This window comes from Rhinolophus sinicus, linkage group LG03 (assembly GCF_036562045.2).
Source record: "Rhinolophus sinicus isolate RSC01 linkage group LG03, ASM3656204v1, whole genome shotgun sequence".
Taxonomy (NCBI): domain Eukaryota; kingdom Metazoa; phylum Chordata; class Mammalia; order Chiroptera; family Rhinolophidae; genus Rhinolophus; species Rhinolophus sinicus.
Genome location: NC_133753.1, coordinates 23,216,626 through 23,238,970, shown reverse-complemented (window position 1 = coordinate 23,238,970; position 22,345 = coordinate 23,216,626). Strand labels below are relative to the sequence as shown.

The following is a 22,345-nucleotide window of genomic DNA, read 5'->3' as shown; positions in this document are numbered from 1 at the left end:
CTTGTACTCCTTTTGTACTGGAGGTCCTAAGCAGTACAACAAAGTGGGGGGCGGGGGGGGAGAAATAGAAGGCATACAGATTGGAAAGGAAGAAGTTGCATGTCTTTATTCTTGGATGACATGATCAGGTTAGTAGAAAATCCCAAGGTATCTACAGAATACAAAAACATATAAGTGCACTTAGCAAGGTCTTGGGATACACGGTCAGTATACTAAAAAAAAAAAAAAAAAAAATTTACTATGCCAGCAGTAAATAATTGGAATGTGAAATTTAAAATTCTATTTATAAAATGCCATTTGAAAATATGAAATTTTAGGGATAAATTTAACAAAATATATTCAATATTACACAGTAAAAGCTACTAAATATTACTGAAAGAGATTAAGGAAGATCTAGATAAGTAGAGAGAAATGCCATGATCATGGATTAGAAGACTTAATATTGTAAATATCCATTCTCTCCAAATTGATCTAAAAATCCAGTACAATCCCAATTGTTATTCTGGTAGATTTTTTGTAGAAATTGACAAACTGTTTTTTCTTTTTATTTATTTATGTGGAAATGCAAAGGACTTAGAATATCCAAAGTAATCTTGGGAAAAACTTAGAATACTTGACTTAAAGAAACACTGTAAGGCTGTAGTAATCAAAACTGTGGCAAATCGATCAGTGGAACAGGAAAAAAAGCCCAGAAATAGATCCAGATATATATATATATATATATATATATATATATATATATATATATATATATATATATATATAACCATTTGACTTTAAACAAAAGTAATCCAATAGGAGAAAGGAAGCTTTTTAACAAATGGGGCTAGAACTGGCTAGCTGTCATGTTTTTAAAAATGAACCTTAACCTCTGTCTCCCATAAAAAATGGGAGGTGATTTATAGATAGAAACATAAAACCTATTATTATAAAACTTCTTGAGGAAAATATGTTTGTGACTTTGGGCTTGGCCAAAGTTTTTTGACAGTAAAGCAGTAAACCAAGAGGAAAAAATGATAAGCTAGATTTCCTCAAAATTAAAAACTGTTATCATATGATACTGTTAAGAAAGTGATTAGGCAAGCCGTCAAAAGGAAGATACGCGAATAGCCAATATGCTCATGAAAATGTGCTTTACATTAGTTACCAGAGAATTGCAAATTAAAATCATGAGCTACCACTAAACATCCAGCAGAATGGTTAAAAGTGTATCAAATCATCACATTGTACAGTTCAAATGGCCATGTCAATTTTATTGTCAATTATACCTCCATAAAGTTGGGGGGAAATGATTGACAACATCAAAGGTGAGGATGTGGATCTAATGGAACTCAGATAAACTGTCATTGGCAGCATAAACTGGTACAAGCACTTTAGAAAAAGTCTGGCAGTTGTTTAGAAAGCCTAGAAAATTTCACTTTGAGATCTTTACCCAGTAAAAATGAAAAATATAACTGCAAAATGACTTGTACAGAAATATTTATAGCAGCTTGATTCATAGTATTCCCAAACTGGAAACAGCCTAGGTGTCCAACACCAGGTGAGTAGGTGAACTGGGGATTATCCGTACTATGGACTAATCCTCAGCAATAAAAATGGATCAATACTGATATACGACATGGATGAACCTCCAAAACATGCTGAATGAAATGACACTTACACAGAAGAGTTCATACTGTATGATTCCATTTTTATGAAGTCCTAGAACAGGCAAACCTAACATATGATGAAAACATTCAGAACAGTGGTTTCCTTTGGGAGTGTGAGAGATGGCTTGACTGGCAAGGGGTATGAGAACTTTCTGAGGGGACTTGAATATTAGAGGTTGGGTTATGTACCTCCAGGCATTTGTCAAAACTCATCAAATGGAAATTTAGTATTTGGGTATTTCACTGTGTGTAGTTTTTAGCTCACACCCCCAACCTCCAAAACCACCCCCAAACCCAAAATAAATATTGAACTCTAGATACTAATGACATGCGTGGTGAAGTGTTTAGGCGCAAAGTGCGCTGATGTTTGTGTGCAACTTTGGAATGCTTTAAAAATTAGGTGGGTCAATGGATGGGTAGAAGAATGGAAGATTGGATATATATGATGAATCAAATATAGTAAAATATTAATTGTAGAAACTAGGCAGTAGGTAAATGGATGTTCACTATACAATGTAAACTTTTTGGTTTGTTTAAATATTTTCATAATAAAATGTTGGCAAAGTGAAATGAAATCGATGTAGCTGGAAGGTATTAGAAATTATTTGTAGGAAATTCAATTGTTTATTAATTTGAAAATGCTTATGGTATGTCAGCTGTATGCTGGGCAGTCTTGTAAGCATCACTGATACAGTCAGTGATCAACAAGACAACCATATTCCTTGCCCTCATACAAATCTGTTTATCAGATTCACACTTTTCCCAGCATTCCTACCTCCATCCCTTGTACTATTATAGTTAGGATTTATCTGTCTATTCAGGGTTTCTTAGAAGCTCATAGTTGTTATTTAAAAGTATCAGATTTGTTTTATTCTCTTTATTATTTAATTATCTAAAAATTGATTTTCACAATTGTGTGTGTGTGTGTGAAAGAGACAGAGAGAGAGAGAGAGAGAGAGAGAGAGAGAGAGAGAGAGAGAGAGAGAGAGAAGAGAGGAGGTGGAGCAATATTCAGTTGTTGGGACTTCATAAGCTGAGTGTGAACTATTTTTGAAGTTCATTATTTTGCTTCCTGTTTCTGCCCCTGACGTCAGGACCCTCCCTGTTCTTAGCTCATCTTCCTGTTCTAGAGAGAAGGCCTCGAAAAGATTTACTATCCAGTCCATCCACACAGAAATCCCTAAAAGTCCTAAATAGACCAAAAGACACAGCCTTTCCATCAAACTCAGACTGAAAACTCCCAGAGGAATGAGGATGATTCCTTGACCTCAAATGGGATACGCTTTATGTTCTAGAGAGTTCAGGAGAGTTACAACTTGAGTTCTGAGTATACAGAGTTGGCTGCGTGCTTTCAGACACTAACGTTTGTACTTCTTTTCTGACTCAATGACCAAAAACCGTCTCTTTCTTTGGTGACCTGGTTATCTCTGCTGCCCTGTACTTTGCTTGTCTGGATTGGGCCTGATACCTGTCACTTCCCTAATTTGTGATTTATCTTATTTTAATGCCTAACTCAGCTGCTGCCATCCCTTTTCCCCATCCCATTTCCCATTCATGACCTGATTAAATTTGGCCTTGTCTGTGCCTCTGACTCTGACTCTTGACCTGTACTCAACACCTAAGGCTCCCTGTGCCTCTCCGCGCCACTCCTCTAACTAAGTGGGCTCTAAGGGAAGAGTTCCTCATGTTGGCATGCTTGAGACTTGGTGCATCCTAAAGTCTTGGTAACTTTTCACTAAGATGCTTCCCCTGTGAGTCTCAGCTCTGTGCTGCCATATTCACAGATTATCATCAGTTCCTCCCCTCATCTCAACCTCTGCTACGTGTATTTATTAAATACTGTATACATTCAAAAACCATTTGTATAATTCTAAGTTATAATGAATAGCAAAAAGTAAACAGCTCTAGCCACCCCCCAGCCTGGTAATTAAAATATCTCCCATTCTCAAAGTATAAGGTATAGGGTAGCATTGTATGATCTCTGTAAAAAATAGTTAGCCAGTATTACTTGAATATTTAGAAATACTTAAACATTGTCTTCAGATGTATTTTTGTTCAGAATATTTAACAAATTCAGACAGGCCATTAAGTGAAGGTTTAATGTATAATAGGTTCCAGTATTCCCATTCATCTGTCAAACCTTTTAGAATTCACTAGAGTTACCACGCTCATTCTGTCATCATTATAGATTTCTGTCAAGCTTAGTCTTGGAATAAAGACGAGAACTTTCTGAAGGTTGTGTTTTTCCCATAGAATAACTACTGATGGAGTACCAGAATTGAAGGTAGAGAGTGTGAATTCAAAAGCCAAGCTGCATGCTGCTCTTTATGAGAGGAAGCTCTTGTCTTTGGAGGTGCGCAAACGCAGACGACGGAATGGCAGATTGAGGGCAGTGAGGCCAAAATACCCAGGTATGCGCCGGTCAGCTTTCACCAAAGTCCATTGTCTGGGTCCTGCCAGACTGACTTCATCAGCTGCTTAATTAACACTCAATGAATCAGAACCTTCCTGATCACATATACTTAATTTTTTTGTATAGCTTTTTTTCTCTGAAACTGAATTTCAAAAGGATTGTAAGTTTTTAAATCTTCCATCCTATAATATTTGTATTGAAGAATATCTGAAGCGCGTACATTTTGGCTTTTGCTCTTATTTCAGCATCATATAATACCTGATGCTTTAGAAATCATATTAGCTTAAGTTTAATAGAATCCTGAGCGTTATGGTTCAGGTTTTTCGTGATTAGGTATTAAGTCCAGTTTATCCTTTGACACAGCCGAATGGTGTAAACATTTTAAACATAAACAGAGAAAGAGGAATGTCTTTCTCTACCAGGTTCTCCCATATCTGTTTGTCACTGGCTGACTTCTCTTCTCTCCATCCTTCCCTCGTTTGTTGAGCGCCTGTATCAGGCATGTTAGTCACTGGGGTTCATTGGTGAATAAAACAGATATGATCCTTGTTCTCACAGACCTTCCAAGGCAGTGAAGGAGAAGGAGAATGAAACAAAATAGGCTGGAAAGATATTCCCCTGCTCTCTGTACCTCCATGAAAGGTGCCCTTCTAAAAACCTCTAACACACTGTAGCGATTGCTAAGATGTTTTTCTGCCTTACTTTGTGAGAGAGCCATTGGTGTTATGATGAGAAACATTCATTGTAATGAAGATCATTACTAGGTTTTTAGACTATATAAGATTGGAGCGCGACATGTTTCTCTATTAATTTCGTATGTTATTTGCGGTCTGATTTGGATATGGGTTTTTACTGAGGTATTGGGAGAGAGGAAAATTTAATCCTTTTTTCAGCAACATTAGTGATTCTTCGCATTTAGTGATTACCCAACCCGCTGAAATGAATGTTAAAGCTGAGACAGTGAGTGAAGAGGAGGAAGAAGTCGCATCCGAGCATGAAGATGAAGAGCAGGAAGCTTCCCAGGAGGAGTTTGCAGGGCCCCTGGGAGAAAAGCAGGCCAAATATGCACCCTCCTTGACCGTTATGGGAGAAAATTCTCCCCAAGAAAATGCCATGAAAGTTTCTGAATGGACTAACAAAGGTGAACAGGGCTGCAAAATCGAGACTCAGGAGCCCGAGCCTAAATTCAACCTGATGCAGATTCTGCAGGACCATGGCAATCTCAGGTACGTGCCTTTTGTAATTATATTAGTGCAGTTGATAACAGCTGACTTGTACTGTGTACCAGGTACTGCGCTGGTGGCTTTACGGTCGTTTCTCGTTTCTTATTCACGGCAGTCCTGTGAGGCAATTACTGTGATCTGACGCTGTTATTACTACTAAGGAAACCGAGCCTCAGAGTAGTTCCTTATCCAAGGGGCAGAGCTGGGATACAAACCCAGGTCTCACCGGCTGAACAAATAAGTGTGGGTTCACTTAAAGAGCCGGGGCTGTGGCCCCAATATGGGCGGAGTCCTCTTAGGACACAGTAAAAGGAATGTTTGGTCTTGCTTGGGAAGGCCAGAGAGACATGAGCGAGGAGGCAGTGTTTGCACCAGGCTTTGACTGATGAGTAGGATTTCAGGCGGTTTGGGAGGTGACAACTAAGTGTGGGAGTGCTCGTAGAGGAGACAGACACAGGGGTGTGATAGTACAGTGTTCATCCAGTCCCTCAACAGATGTGTACTGAGTACTTGCTCTGTGCTGACAGCTGTACTAGGCTGTATAGTGTGACCATGGAGAACAAAACAGACAGGCTGGGGGGAAGACTGACAGTAAACGAAGAAGCAAGGTAATTTCAGGTAGGAAGAAGTTGCTATGAAGACAGTAAAACAGGGTGTAGTGTTTGAGTGTAATTGGGCAGAGATTTCTTTAGATTGTGGTATTTGGGCACGAGGAGGTAGGTAACCCTTGAGGTGAGTCCTGACTGATGAGAAGGAGGTAAGTCATGTGAATATCAGGGGGCAGAATATTCCAGGGAGAACAGCAAGTATAAAGGCCCTGAAATTGGAATGAGCTTGGTGAGTCTGAAAAACACAGGTTAGTGGAGTGGCGTTACGGGAGAGAAGGGGGTGGTAAGAAATGAGTCTAAAATCTGTATGTCATTCCATCATAAAGGGCTTTAAGAGGAGCCTGGACTTTATTTTTTAGATGGTTAATTTTTAAATTTTTTTTTTTTAGTTTGTTTCGGGGAACAGTATGTTTCTCCAGAGCCCATCAGCTCAAAGTCATTGTCCTTCAATCTAGTTGTGGGGGGCGCAGCTCAGCTCCAAGTCCAGTGGTGTTTTCAGTCTTTAGTTGCAGGGGGCACTGCCCACCATCCCACGTGGGAATTGATCCGGCAACCTTGTTGAGAGCTCGCCCTCTAACCAACTGAGCCATCAGGCCGCCCCTAGGTGGATAATTTTTAAGCAGATGAATGGAAAGGTCAGATCTTGATTTAGAAAGTAAATTCTGATTTCATTGTGGGACAGTGATTGCTAAGCGGAGAACTGGTGAGTTAGGGGCTTTTACAGTCGTCCCAAGCCAGGAAGGTGAAAGCCTGACCAGAGCATTGGTTATAGGAATGCAGAGAATGGGGTGCACTTAATGAAATTTGCAAATTAAAATTGACAGGGCTTGGTTTCTAGAGAGGCAAAAACTCCAAAGAGAATGACTTTTCCAAATCTGGCAACTTGTGGGTGCCATGAGTCAACAATATAAGGAGCGTAGGCGTTGGCTTCATGATAGAAATAATGTGTTGCTTTTGGGACACAGTGAGGCGGGAATGCTGTGGGATGAAGATGTCCAGGAGATAGGTGAGCACAGAGCTTTGAAGGTGAGAGTCGAACAGGATTGTATAGTTGATAGTTTAAAACTTCAGAACGGATGAGCTTGTCCAATTCAGTTTAGTTCAGCAAGCATAGACAAGGAGAAAAGGAAGAGAATTGAGTTCTGGGGAAAACCATGTTTAATAGGAAAGAGACAACAAATAGCAGAAAGATTGGCATAAAACTGAGGGAGCAGTGTGGTGAAAGCTACAAGAGTTTCAAGCTGTAGCGGGCCTCCCAGCGCCCATGTTAGGATGAGTTTTTACCTAGAGCAGATATACTGGGTAGAAGAGAACTTGGGAGTTAAGGAAATAGGAAAGGACCAACATTTTCAGAAGATTTGGCAGTAAGAGGAAGGTGAGAATGCATCAGAGAGAGAGAACAAGCCAAGAGAAAGGATTTTTTTTTTTTTTTAAGATAGGGATTCTGGAGTTTATTTATAGACTAGGGGAAGGAGTTGATGGGAAGAGGATTAGAGATGCAGAAATGGATATATTGATAGAGAAGGGTCCTAAAGGAAGGTGGAAAGAGGCCATTGGAGGGCTCTCTCTTCCTGTAAGTCAGAAAGAAAGCACAATGGGGTGAATGCAGTGGTTAAAGGGGAAGGAAGTATAGGTATTTATGAACGACAGCCTTTATTTTCTAAGTTAAAAGTCAATTCTTACACTGCAAGAGTGGAGGGTGATACTGGGGATTGGGGCAGTGGGGGTTTGATAGAGTTAAGGTTTGGACAGTGTCGTGGAGAAAGAATAATTCCGTTCGTGGAGAGGATCCTGAGCTTGGTCAGGAGACCAGGGCCCTGGCTTTTTGGTGCTTACCAACTGGCTGTGTGATCATGGGCCAGTCAGAGAACTTTTCTACGCCTCAGTTTCCTTTCCTACTAGGCCAAGGAATGGGATTAGACAAGTGTTTTTCAAACTGTGCTTTCTGGAGGGCAAAAAATATTCCACTGAATTGAAATAGAACATTTGAAAACCACTGGACTATATTCTAAGGTCTTTTCCAGCAATAACATTCTACTTAGCTGTTGTAGAAAGAAATTATTTCTTCATAAATCTTATGGATCTCACTTTCAGTGAGTAAACTGTTGTAATTGCAGGGTGTGTTAATATGAATCAGTGGTTTTTAGACTATTTCCTGAAGTTGCCCATCATTCTGTGGGGCATCTCCGTATGGACGGGAGCAGGGTCCAGGGCAAGATTTTAAGACTCCAGGCCCCAACCCCTTGTTGTATATTAAGTATGCTAAGGATTCACATAGGCTTTTGTTTTTTAAAAAGTGGCTTTTATTTTTTTTAAAGTGGGTTTCTTTGGTGTAAATCATTGTGGTTTTCATCTGGGTTTTTTTTTGTTGTTGTTGTTGGTTTGTTTCACATGACCGATGTGTCCACTACCTTAGGGACAAACTCAGGATGAACATCCCAGGGGTCTCTTTAACAAGGGTAGAAAACTCAGTACCTGTTCTTTTGATTTGCAGCAGTGATTTGCAACAAAATGATTGAAATCTCAACTTCCAAGCAATAATTCCCTGTCCAAAGACCTTTATGTTTTACTGTTAAAGGATTAATCAGTAAAATTGGGCATTCTGCTACATTTGGAGGTGTCTGACACATGCCATTTCTAGCTCATTAGATTGCAAGTGAATTTGTTGACCAAAATTGAGAATCTTTTGCATTTATTTTGACTTTAAATTAATTTGTTGTGGAGGTAAAGCTTATGAGAATGGTTGAGGGGAAAGTGGTATATGGTTTCCAAGTGAACAAGAATATAATTGCTATCTTTGTTGAGAGACATTTGAAACTACAAATTTATTCTTTCAAAACCATACTGTACTCCCATAAACTATCTATTAATAACAAAGATGTAGCCTTACTTATATTTCATGCTCTGAAGATCTCTTACGTATTCAACTCTCAAAAGCAAAATCTCCTCAACCTGACTCCCCTCCTATCCAGTCCCTCCAACACACACATAGAAGCTAGACCCTCTTGGGATTTCCAGTTTACTCTGGATGAGTCCTTCATCCTAACCTTGGAGGAACAGTGAGTAGAAAGCATTCAGTGATTGCATGTGTGAGGATTGTAAACAAAGTTTGTGTTGGGCCCTAATCTTCGCTGATGTCATTTTGGCTAGAGCGTCAGAAGGCTGATCAGCTGAAGTAACCAAAATCTCTCCCCGAAAGAAAACAGATCTGCTACAATAGCCCCTGAGGTGAAAGGCGTCATTGTCTCTCTGGTACTTCTGTCTTTCACACCATAGCTTATCAGATTTCCTTGTTTCTGACCTAGACCACCAGTCAGAAATCAGCTGGCTTCTAAAGTGGTGGCGCTGGGGTGCTTTGTATTGTATGTGAAGATTTCTTTCTCCCACTAAACATCTGGGCTTGTCCTAGCCTGTCTATGCCAAACTCTGTTGGACCTCACTCGTTTGCTCTGGGCTCCAGCCACTCCCGTCTTGTAGTTGAGAAAAGCATGACCTTAAAATTTGGTCTCAAAAGTTCCTTTGTAGGATTTATCTGTTTCCTGCTTTGGAGGCTTTTGGACACCAGAAATATTAGTTGCCATAGCAAAAGCCATACTTTTGCACTCACTGATAAGTATGTTCTTAAGGGCCTCCGAGGCAGAAAAACTTTTCTACACTAATGCAAGGTTCTTGAGGAGATTCAACACTGCTCCTGTCCCTTCCCCCCAAGAAAGTTTTTTAAAAGGTCAAGAAATAAGGTTTAAGAGAGTAGGAAACCTGCTTTTTCTATTCTTACTTAATTTTTCACACCATGGTAATAATGAGAGAATAAATAGGATTCTCCATCTCTGATTATTTTAATAGAAAAACAACAACACCTCACATACTGTTTAGAAGGAATCTTCGTTCACTGACTTTATGGTGGGCTTCATTTTTCTCTGCCATCCTAATGGAAGGCTCCTGAAAGGCCACCCTGAGAAAGGCAAGTAGATATTGGGTAGCCTTTGCATTCCGTCTCATAACGGTGTGTTGTTTTGGATTTCTATAGCAAAGTGCAGGCTCGAATAGCATTCTCTGCCTATCTCCAGCATGTTCAAATTCGCCTGATGAAAGACAGTGGAGGTCAAACGTTCAGTGCCAGCTGGGCTGCCAAAGAAGATGAACAGATGGTGAGGCTCTTCCTGTTGGACCTTTTTTACTTTCCTCCCCCCCCCCCCTTTTCTATTAAGGTAAAGAGCAATATATTCTTCTGATAAAATAATGGTTTCATAGTCTGTAGATTTCTCTCACTTTATTGTGAAGTAAATCTTTGATCTGGAGCCATGTTCACACTGTGTGTTGACAGCATCAATTTATTTCATTCTGAAAGTGGAAATTGATTGCTCATTAGCTGTCGGGCCCTGTGCAAAGCCCTTAAAAAGAATAACAATGTACGGAGTCCTTTTTCAAGTAAATTCATGTATTATCTCTTTGAGGGAGGCACAGTCATCCCCATTTTACAGATGAGGAAACAAAGGCCTAAAGAAGGGAGGTAACTTGCCTGTTGTCCCAACAATTTCTATGCGGTGAAACTGGAACTTGAACCCAGATGTTATAATTGTACATTATTTGTTCTTCCATTGTATCCATGAGTCATAGGGCATTTATTTTTCTGTCCTGAGGCATCATGTTAGCTCTTTGAAAGTCAACACTTTATCATAGGCTCTCTGAGAACGTGACATCCTCCATTTTAACATTTTATTTACTAGGTAACTTTATAACATTCTTAGATTACTAGAAACAAACTTAGGTAATATTTTTTACTGTATCTCAGTCTTCTGAACATGCTTAGATTTTAATATTCTTTGTGGCTCACGATGACAGGGAGCTTCCATTTTTTTGGTAAGGTCAATGCTTATAGAAGAAGCCACAGCCCTTCCTTAGCTTTTAAACCACAGGAAACTGTCACAGAGAAGAGCGGGGCCTTTAACTCTGAGAAAGCTGCATCCTTTGTCCGACTGAGTGGTGACCCTACTGTAATTTTCAGTTCTCCACATACAAGAGGCACACAGTGTGCCAGGCCTGTTATAAAAACGTGATGACTATCCCAGAAAACAACTTGTGAATTTCAAGTAGCCAATGCAACCCAGAGATAAAACCTTGTGTGCCGTGAATAATCCTTCAACCATCAGTGGAAAATGTTAGCTCTGCTCTTTCCAAGTGGAAAATTGAAACTGCTTTTTTGAGAGTCAGTTTGTCTGCTCCACTGTGAAAAAATAATGTTTTACTATAGCAGCTTAAACCACCCTATAGCAAAGACAGCAGAGTAGAACTATGAAACCCAACTCTCTGGTTGTGAGGCTATTTCTTTATCATGGAGTAAATTGGCACCAAAGGACAATGAACCAAAATCAAATTCAAGGAGAAAAAACTAGCTCAGAAGAGCGTAACCACTGGGACTGCTGGCTTGGGATTCACACAGGGTTTCTTTGGGGCTTTTTACAAGGATGTTTAGGGTCATCACTGCGAGAACCAGCTCCGTGCCTTTCTTTTTGAAAATATATGTAGAGAGCAAACCCTAAGCTATTCCCTGAAGTTGTGGCAGTGGTCTTGTTTATGAAGAAGGGAGGTGTGGAATTGCCTCTCTGGTCCAGGCTAAGGTTAGAGATTCTTTTTCACATCATTCACAGAGGGCACATCAGTAGAAGGCCCCCACATCTGTCATCTTAGGGCAATTTTGCTGTGTTTGGGTAGGGAGTGGGAAGAAACAACTCTCTCTCTCAGACCTTTGTCCTTGCAAAATCTCTCTTTGAAGCATTCATGGCATTATGAATGATCTGATAGGTGTCTGTTCCAATTTCAAAATCCTTCGCCACATCTCAAGTGAGATGCCTTCTTCCTTCCCCTTAATGACCTTCCTCTGTGTCCTCCTTACCAATCGCCAACTCTAAAAGCTCCCTTATTCTTGGGGGAGAAAAGAGATAAAGTCTAGTATCTTTTAAGCACAGTAACTTCTTTCTTTCCCTTTATCACTAAACTCTTAAGTCAGTAGTTTCTGCTCTTCACCTATATTCCTCATTACCCTTGCATTTCTTAACTGCTTCCTTCTATTTCTTTGTCTCAACTGAAAGTATTCTCTTGGAATTATCTCACACCGGCCAGCTGGAGGGCCTTCTCTTAGTTGTGGTCCTTTCCAGCTCTAGCCTCTTGGAAGCTTCGGATTTGGGACCCTTTCCTCCTTCAACTCCATGACACTGTTTTCTCCTGGATTTCTTTCTACATTTCTGATGTTGTCTGCCATGGGTTCTCGTGTGTGTGTGTGTGTGTGTGTGTGTGTGTGTAGGGATGGGGGAGTTGTTGGGTTTTTTGGGGGTTTTCTTCTGAATTTTTCCTTCTCTTTACTATGTCTAAGCGTGACTATTTCTATATTCTTTCTCTGCCTTCTCACCTTTGATGATTTCATCTGCTCCCTTCATTTTAGTTTCCACTACGTACTTATCCTTGAAGGCTACGTTCCCTAAATAGCTTTCTCTGATCGCCCTATTAGAAGTGATATTTGCACTTTGAATTATTATAGTGCTATTCGTACATGAATTAACATTTATAGCTACTATTTTATTACAATTATTTACATACATATTTGATTTTGATTTTCTGATTGACAGTGTATTGAGGACAGAGAATAAGTTTCTTTTGTCCTTCTGTATCCTTCTTATGCCTGACATGTTTGCTCTGGGTCTTATTTGTTGAAATGTATAGTATGCTTCTTCTCACATCTCTATTGTATAATCCCTTGATAGCATGTCTTCTGTTGCTTAGCACAATCTCTGCCTTTTTCCCCCCAATGACTTAATGTATAGGAACTAGTGGTTCGTTTCCTCAAGCGAGCATCAAGCAACCTCCAGCACTCACTGAGGATGGTGTTACCCAGTCGACGATTGGCACTTCTGGAACGCAGAAGAATCCTGGCCCACCAACTAGGTGACTTTATCACTGTGTACAACAAGGTAGGTGGCTTATCTGTTGGTTTTGTGCTTTAGATTGCCACACACTGTCAGAAACAGGCTAGAAGCCTGTGTTCTACTGGCTTCTTTTTTCTAGCATCATTATCCCCTGTGTGTGAGGGGGAGCTGGACCTCACTGCTTAACCCAGCTGTGCTGAAAAGCTGCTTGCTAGTTCTGAAGACCCAGTGGTCATAGTTAGCTCTTACCAAAACATGTATTCCTTTTGAGTGCTGTTGCACTTGAGATGACTCCTGGGCTACGTGAATCTGCATTGCCGTTCTTGTGCATGTACACCGTGGTGAATTGACTGAGAGCAAATCTGAACTGTGGATTTAATAGAATGACAATCTTCTTTCCTGAGACTTATACTTTGTTCTCTAGGACATTTTAACCAGTGACATCATTTACATCATTTCACAACCAAGCTCAGGAAATGTAGTATTTGGTTAGAATATTTTGCAAAGTATCTTTTATCCACAGGTCTCAGAATGCTTTAGACGTATCATTTTTTTATTATAAAATGTATGGCCATTTGCAAAAGGGGAAGCTAAGGCCTAGAAATTGAAATGGCTTTTTAAAAGAGGCATGGAATGGTTAGTAGAATTACCACACCCAAACCCATGGCCATGATTTATTACAGATCTTTTGAGAATTTTGGTATGTCTTTTATAAGTGAAGAATTACTCATTTGGATGCTGGTAAAGGAGTATCTTCAAAAACCTATCTTTCCTCTCCCTAATTGTAACAAAAGGCAGTATCTCTGTTGTCATACTGTTAAAGCTGCAAGTGTGACCACAGACATTACTAACTACTATAAAAAACTCTTTCCTCTGTGGACTATGTGAGTAGAAAGTAAAAAACATGATAGAAAATTACATTTATTCTGTAATTTCTGTTTGGAAATTCCACAATATTTCATGAAATAATGGCAGAAAGCAATATATCATATTTACAGATAGCAAAAGTACATGGAGGAATTAAATGTCTTGACTATCAAGACAGATTAACCCAAGGCATGAAACCAGCTGATGAAGTGTGCATTTGTCAGGAGTCACTTTTATCTTGTTGTTTTTCTGTGGGGGTTGGGAACTGGGTAGGAAACAGAACAAATGGCTGAAAAGAAATCGAAGAAGAAACTTGAGGAAGAAGAAGAAGATGGGGTGAATGCGGAAAACTTTCAGGAGTTCATCAGACAAGCAAGGTAGAAGATATTCTTGATTAATAAAAACTATCTTATTCCATTTTCTGTAATGCCCCATTGAATTCCCAATTTCCTTTGTTTCTAACATATGGATGTGAGTAAAATCACTCTTAGAAGGAAAAAAAAGAGTTTCATAGGCTTGGCCTCTCCATATCTCAGCCAATTATGTTGCCGTTGTCATGGTTTCAGTTATCAAAACACTGCTGCTGGGTATCTGGGCTGTATTTCTAGACAGCCGTCAAAGTACACACCACTCAAAGTGCTGAGAAAGCCCTTTGGAAAGTTGAAGTTAGAAGCTTCTAGTGTTTACTGGATCTGAATTTCACCCTGACCTACTGATGCAGGGAGATGACCAAATTTTGCCTACATTGAGTGGGTTGAGGAATTGGCAATTTCTTAGCACTGTGAGGGCTACGCCTAATTTATATAAAATAGAACAAGTCCTTCATGCTTGGGGTTAGCCTTTAGGGATTGAAAAATGTCAGCATTCAGCTCTCTGTCTTGATGCAAATCAGCAGGCCATTTTCTCCGTTTGCAGTGTGTTTCCAAAGGAAGAGGTAACAAAGGTATTCAATTTTAAACTTGCTATGATTTATACCGGAAGGCCTTTTTCTAAAACAGACTTGTACAAAACCACCAATATAAAGGATGAAACATCTGTATAACATCATTAATTAGTCTTCAACCATCAAAGTCACAGTGAGGAGAAAAGCAGGTAGAAAAATCACCTCTGTTAATTTGTGAAGTTAAATCGGGTGGTAGAATATCAGTCACCAACTTAGTTTGATCTGTGTCTAATACCTTACGTAGATCGAACCATAGCCTCAGTATCTTGTACTTAAACACACAGCAAACAAATAACATCATTTTTTAGGAGTTCATAATTGTGTGAGGTTATTTTGTTGACATTCTTGGGTCTTGAATAATATGATTGATAAAGCAGGTATAGAAACAAAGCAAGAAACAGTTTCTCACATCAACATTGTAAAAACAGAAAAGAAAAAAAAACTAGATTATGTTCAGAAAATGTCTCTACTTTTAAGTAAAAAGATTAATTTCTAGTTCCCCTTAGGAGTCTTTGAAATCTCTAAAATATAATAAAAAGAAAAGAAAACACAACCTTTTAAAAAGTGATGTGTATTCCCCTACCAGCCTTAACTGGATACTAAAAATGAATTATATATGCTATTAACTTGGATATAGACTTGGAGATCAAGTCTATTGGACCATACTTAGTCCCAATTGTGGATTAAATGTTGATTGTTGGAAATGAGTGGTAGTTTCAGTTCTTTTATTATATCGGGTGGTACATGGATGCGTTTGTCAGGGTTGGTAAGTTCAAACACCTGCAGGAGTGGGGCAGGGAAACAAATTATGAAGTGGGTGGAGGATAGGACAGGCGGTAGAAAGCAGCTTGTATTTGACCAACAGTAACCTTTCCCTTTCAGCATTCTGTGAAGGGCCAAGTAAAACACAGACAGGCAGAGGCGGTCGCCTGTGGCAGCCTCAGTGTTAGGTCTTCAGTCGTTACTTGAGGTCCTTATCTCGTGGCACTTTGCTACTTCAGAGACCTTGGGATTCACTCTGAGATTCATAGACACCATTTCCTAGGTTGTCATTACAACGTGTGCTTTAGATACAGATATAGGTTCTTTGTCATCATGCAGGGATATTTTGCTTATTTGAAGGCCGCTTGTCTGGAATGTAGCCAGGCTCCAGGAACAAAATGTGAAAAGCCATTGAGAGGCTGTTGTAGATGTTACAAAACCCACACATAATACATATCCTAGAAGAGTCCAGTGGGCCCTCATCTGTTTCCATATACTTTGCATTTTGTGGCTGTTCATCTTAAAGTCCATATAATTTCAATATTTGAAGTGACCCCAAGACCACCTAGTTCAGCCTCCTTCAGTGTGCAGATGGTGAGGGAACTCTTCTGTGGTTACACTGGTGGCTCACCTTATCGTTGACATAAACAATTAAAATGACAGGTGGCTCCTTTAGATAATCATTGAAGTATTTCAATTATCTGGGAGTGGGGTGGGCAAACTTTAAAGGGCCAGATAATAAATGTTTCCGACATCGTGAACTACATGTAGTCTTTATAGTATATTCTTTAAAAATACAAAAACCGTTCTTAGCTGGGAGCCATACAAAAACAGGCTGCTGGTCAGGTTTGGGCCGCAGCCTATGGTTTGTGAACTCCTGATCTAGAACTTGGCTATCCAATAGAACTTCTTGTGTTGTAGCTACTGAGTACTTGAAATGTGGCCAGTGTGACTGAGGGAAAGAATCTTTCAATTTATTGAATTTTAATTCATTTAAATGGTCGCAGACGATATTAGACAGGTATAGATCTGGAAACTTCACTGTGGAGTGAACGGAGCCTTATTATGCTATGCATTTTTAGATTGCCTTACTTACATTGTATTTAACCATCTATTAATAGGGAATTTTTCAGCTGGTGCTTTTCATTTTCCCCTTCTCCAGCTTACTCCATTTCCATTATAAAATCTGGTGGAAAGATTTTCCAAAACAACTTCCTGTTCTGACCATACTTTCTCTCTTTTCAGTGAGGCTGAACTGGAGGAGGTGTTGACTTTTTATACCCAAAAAAACAAGTCTGCAAGTGTCTTCCTGGGGACTCACACAAAAAGTTCTAAAAACAGCCACAGTTATTCTGATAGCGGGGCAAAGGGTGGTAAGTATGTTGGTTTATTAATGAAAAATAAGAAGAAACAAGTGAAAAAACTAGACATGCAGAGGAGAGCCAAGCATAATGTGCTTGCTGCCTAAGCACTAGTTGACCCCACATGGTGAAATTTTGCAGTGTGGGGGTGGGGAATAAGGAGACATTACATTTTCATCCTAACAGCAGAGACAGGACATGGTCTGATCTTTTTAGTGAGAATTAACAACAGGGAGCTTTTCAGGATGAGTAAATAATAGCTGACATTTAACTATCTGCTGGAAATGTCCTTATATTTTTACTTCCAAAAACCATATGGAATAGGTGCTATTATAGAACTTCTTTACAGATGAGAAAACAGACACTAAAAGAGACTGAGTAACTTGCTCAAGGGAATTTGAACCTTAGTCTGCCTGACTCAGAACTTGTGCCCTTAACCTCTGTTCTTCTGCCTCTCCTCATTTCTCACTTCTGTTAAATTTTTTGCTTCCTCCAGCTTGTCTCCATTGGCATCTGGAGTGGGAGAATTCTTTGTTGTATGCAACCGTCCCATACCTGGTGGCATGTCTAATATCCTCGGTCCCATTCCCTAAATGCCATTAACTTCCTTTGGTCATTGTGATAATCCATAATGTCCCCATGCGTTTCTGAAAGTTCTCTGGGGAACTTGGTGATTGTGGATTGGAGAACTGATGTGGGCCAAAGTATCTAGCTAATGCCATCTGATCAAAACATAGCAGTGATACTCTGTAATAAACAAAGCTCTGTGCTTTAATAAGATTCATTTAAAATCTAGATGGAAATATAAGACATAGGCAACCAATAGACTAATTTTGTCGGTAGATTCAAGGATGGAGACTTTCTCCCTGCTCTTAAAGCCAGGGTAAATGGTCATTTAAAATGTGAATTTTCCCTAAAAAACAATGTTAATGTTTTATAACGTGTTTAGGTCCACAAAAGCCTATTTCGCTCACCGTACAATTGAATTGTTGTATGACTAGAACTCCTTCTGAGTCCAGCTCTCTTATCGGGCCTTTCTTAACTTACCTACGTTCTGAAACTTCTTTATTCATCTTTTCATTCATCCCTTCTACACACTTTTGCTGAGCACCCATTATGTGTCCGATATTGCAATAGTTGCTAGGACTGTTATAGTCCTTGACTTTGTAGTGTTTATTGTCTGGTGGATCAAGTTGGGTGAGTAAACACAGGAAAAAGGTTGGTGGAAGTGTTGGGGACGAGAGACTGAGGAGCCCTTACAATGAGGTTGGGGTAGAGAAACATGTGGGAACCTAGGTAGGTGAGGCCTAGATCTGCATTCAGGTTGTAACTTCTCCCCAGCGGTAACCGGGAAGCCCTAACAACATGCACCTTGGAAATCCTGGGGTTCATGTGTTAAAGACTGTCTTTACCCAAGAAGATCTATACCTATACCTATCAAGAATAAGTAGAGGGGCAATAGGAAGGCCAGTATTACGACATTTGATAGTATCTGGACTTTCAAACATGAGCACACAAATGTGTGGCAATATGACGATTGTTGGTGGTGACGGAGAGAAGATAATTCATATGTCCTAATTCTTTCATTCTGAAAGATGACCTGTAACATGGCCTTTCTTTAGTTCTTCTAGGAGCCTAGCCCTTGGAAGATTTAGGAGTATTTCCCTAAGTATATGATTAGTTCTGCCAGTCCTATTTCAGAATTCTGTTGTAGAAGAAAACTAATTTGTTAGAATACAGATTTTTTTTTATAGAGTGATTTTGTTGTTGAACATACTGGTCGACCTATCTCAAGTAAACTCACTCAACTTAAGTAAAACCAAGGCATTTAAGAGCTACTGTAGTATCTAGGTGTCACACCAAAAAATATTGGGGCTGTTTTATAGTTTGGTAGTTGCCCTGCTCCATTCATATTATGACTTCTTTGCTTCAGTGATTACCACTAACCAGCTTGGTCTCTTGTTGCCCTAGTCTGAATTCTTGGCAGAGGCATCTGACTGCCCTTACTTAAACTTTCTTTTCCAGGTTTGTTGGCAGTCCACGGATGGCTGCCCTAGCTTTAAGTGTCTTTCCCTGGTTCAGTTAGCTAGAGCTGGGGTTGAAGATAGTTGAGAATTATTTGGTTGGTTGTCCACTCAACGGGGCAGCGGGTGAGGCCACCCTTAGAAAAGTGTGGTGAGATAAGCAGTGGTTCCTAGAATTGGTTACTGGTTGTGTTATATTTTGGAAACAAAATTATGTGCAGAGTGAGGCCCTGGCATTTGACTTGTAGGAGAGCCTAAGGTCAGTATTTATTTATTTTTTTATAGATCACCCTGAGACGATGGAAGAAGTGAAGATAAAGCAGCCCAAACAGCAACAAGCAATAGAAATTCACTCTGATAAATTATCTCGTGAGTGACTTCCAACTACATAGATTTGCTGCTCCCTAAAAGAAAAGAAAAAAATCATTAGATATTAAGTGATTCCAGAGCATGAGACATTACCACAAAGACGTTGCTTTTCTTTGTTCTTCCTTTTCCTCTAGCATTTCCTCTGTTCTACTGATAACCTGGTTTCCTTTCAAGGCATTGCTCACTTTAATGTTTAGAAATTCTGAGCACTTTTCTAGAAGGATGAAAAGCAGAGAGAAAGGAGTTAGCTATCACTACCAGAAACTTCGTCCTGATGCCCTAGCATTTGTAAAACTCCTAGTGTGGCTGATGGAGGTAGTCCCAACTCCAGCTTTCAGAAAGGACTAAAAATAAACTATTTCTGTTGCCAGGTGTCTCTGTAGGGAAAACTCATTATGTTCATGATGAATACTTAATTAAAGTCCGTATTTTTCATGATTTCTGTTTCATGATAAGATTATTTTGAGGTTTAAAATGTTTACTTCGTGTTTTATAGAGTATATGTCAGTTTTTCTTACAATGATCTGTTTTTGTTTTGTTTTGTTTGTTTTTGTTTTAATAGGATTTGCCACTTCAGCAGAAAAAGAGGCTAAATTAGTCTATACCAATTCTTCCTCTACTTCTGTTTCTGGTCCTGCTGCTACTCTTCTGCAGAAAATTCCCAACACCCATTTGTCATCTGTTATTACAACCTCTGACCTCTCACCAGGACCCGGCCACCATTCTTCTTTATCTCAGTTTCCTCCAGCCATCCCCAGCATGCCTCACCAGCCAACAGTTTTACTGAGCACAGTCCCTGACAGTGCTTCTCTCTCCTTCCATCCTGGGACACAGAATATACCATCCCCCGCTGGCCTGCCACGCTGTCGCTCAGGCAGTTACACCACTGGCCTCTTTTCCTCTTTCCAAAGTGCTGCACACATCTATAGCCAGAAACTGTCTCGTCCCTCCTCAGCAAAGGCAGGTGAGTGAGAAGATGAAAAGCAGCCTGCAATGTCAGCTCCTCCCCAGCCCCAATAAAAAAAGAGTGTCATCTCTTCCATTTGCCTCTTCTTTGGAAAAGTAAAGGGCCATGTGCTGCATTGTTCTGATGTGACTAAGGAAGAGTCTTGCGTTTGGTCCAGTAACATTCATTCATTGATAACAAAATAAAACAGGACTTCTTTTAGGTGCTGGGGATAAAGACACAAGTAAGATACGCCTTCTAGTTTACAGTCTTGTCAAGAGATTTCCTGTCACAGAGAATCATAGACCTATGAGTGTGCTACATGCATTCTTTCTGATTCAAAACGTTTTATTTCTGACATCAAATTAGTATTATTTTTCAATGTATTTAAAGCCAAGTAAGACCTGAATAAGTAACCAAAGAATTCTTAAAATAGGGTATCTAATGTTAAATGAAGTAGACCCATATTATCAGTCAAGTGTTTTTCCCCATTTTTTAAATAACAGCTTTATTGACATATAATTCACCTACCATAAAATTCACCCCTTTAAGTTGTACAATTCAGTGGTTTTTCGTATATTCACAGAGTTATGCCACACTACTGTTTTATTTTAGAACATTTTCATTATCCCACAAGGAACCCCACACCTATTAACAGTCACTGTCCATTTTCTCCTCCCACCAGCCTTTGGCAACCACTGATCTCTTTTCTGTCTCTATAAATTTGCCTATTCTGGACATTTCATATAAGTAGAATCATACTCTTTTGTAAATGGCTTCTTTCACTTACCATAATCTTTTCATGGTTCACTCATGTTGTAGCATGTATCAGTACTTATTCCTTTTTATGGCTGAATAATATTACTTCGGATGGATGTACCACATTTTGATTATCCATTTATCAGTTGATGGACATTTAGGTTATTTTCGCTTTTTGGCTACTATGAATAATCATGCTATGAGCATTTATGTACAAGTTTTTGTGTGGACCTACGTTTTCATTTCTCTTGGGTGTATACCTAGGAGTACAATTGCTAGGTCATATGGTAACTTTATAATTCCTCTTTTTGAGGAACTTCCAAATCGTATTCCAAAGTGACTACTCTATTTTACCACCAGCAGTATATAAAAGGTCCAAGTTTTCCATATCCTTGCCAACACTTGTTATTGTCTGTCTTTTTTATTTTATCCATCCTGGTGGGTTTGAAGTAGTGTCTCATTTTTGTGGTTATCGTTCGCATTTCCCTAATGACTAATGATGTTGAGCATCTTTGCATGTGCTTATTGGTCATCTGTATGTCTTCTTTGGATAAATGTTTATAAACACTTTGCCCATTTTTAAATTGGGATATTTATCTTTTTATTCTTGAGTTGTAAGTGTTCTTTATATATTCTGGATACAAGTCCCTTCTCAATACATGATTTAAAAATATTTTCTCCCATTCTGTTGGTTATCTTTTTCATTTTCTTGAAGCACAAAAGTTTTAAATTTTGATGAAGTCTAATTTATCTATTTTTTTCTTTTCTTACTTGTGTTTTGGTATATCTGAAAAAAATACCGTCTAACCCAAGGTCACAAAGATTTATACATGTTTTCTCTAAGAGTTTTATGGTAATTTTTATGTATGGTGTGGTGTGAGGGTCTAACTTCATTCATTCATTCATTCATTTGCATGTGGATATTCAGTTGTCCCAGCACCGTTTGTTGAAAGAGTATTATTTCCCTGGTGAATTGTCTTGTCAAAAGTTATTTAATCATAAATGTAAGGGTTTATATCTGGATTCTCAGTTCAATTCCACTGATCTCTATGTCTGCCCTTATGTCACTACCACATTGTCTTAACTACTATAGCATTGTAGGAAGTTTTGAAATCACCAAAAGTGATTTTTCCAATTTTGTTCTTCTTTTTTATATTGTTTAGGCTATTTTGGGTTCTTTGAATTTTCAGGTGAACTTTAGGATCAGCATATTAATTTTTGCAAAACAGGCAAATGAGATTTTGATAGGGATTATGTTTAATCTGTAGGTTGGGTAGTGTCTTAAAATTAGTCAAGTTTTTAAATACTTTAGTAATATCCATGTTATGGTGAGTTACAACTAAACGATGTTTTGTAAATAGCCAATCTGCTTCTTAACCAGTATCCTATTTCAAATGAAATGGATGTTATAACATGTAGCTTGAATCAGATATATTAAATGGTTCACTTCAGTAAGTTGTAAATATGAACATGTATGTCTGTGCTAATTCTGGGTGATTAT

General features: G+C 39.1%; 1 protein-coding gene across 16 annotated transcripts in view; it reads left to right on the top strand.

The window, feature by feature from the left end:
- TTLL5 (tubulin tyrosine ligase like 5) overlaps positions 1–22,345 on the top strand; it is a 240,495-nt gene that overhangs the window by 87,698 nt on the left and 130,452 nt on the right. For 14 of the 16 annotated variants that reach the window (XR_012494588.1, XM_074327194.1, XM_019733592.2 and 11 more), the window contains 8 exons: positions 3,903–4,060; positions 4,982–5,288; positions 9,921–10,041; positions 12,712–12,858; positions 13,954–14,057; positions 16,631–16,758; positions 19,056–19,139; positions 19,702–20,103. Coding sequence is in view for 15 of the 16 variants with exons in the window: in XM_074327194.1 (XP_074183295.1) it covers positions 3,903–4,060; positions 4,982–5,288; positions 9,921–10,041; positions 12,712–12,858; positions 13,954–14,057; positions 16,631–16,758; positions 19,056–19,139; positions 19,702–20,103 (1,451 nt within the window). In the remaining variant the exon portion in view is untranslated. The remainder of the gene's footprint in view (positions 1–3,902; positions 4,061–4,981; positions 5,289–9,920; positions 10,042–12,711; positions 12,859–13,953; positions 14,058–16,630; positions 16,759–19,055; positions 19,140–19,701; positions 20,104–22,345) is intronic. The other 2 variants (XM_074327197.1, XM_074327196.1) reach the window with 1 other exon arrangement.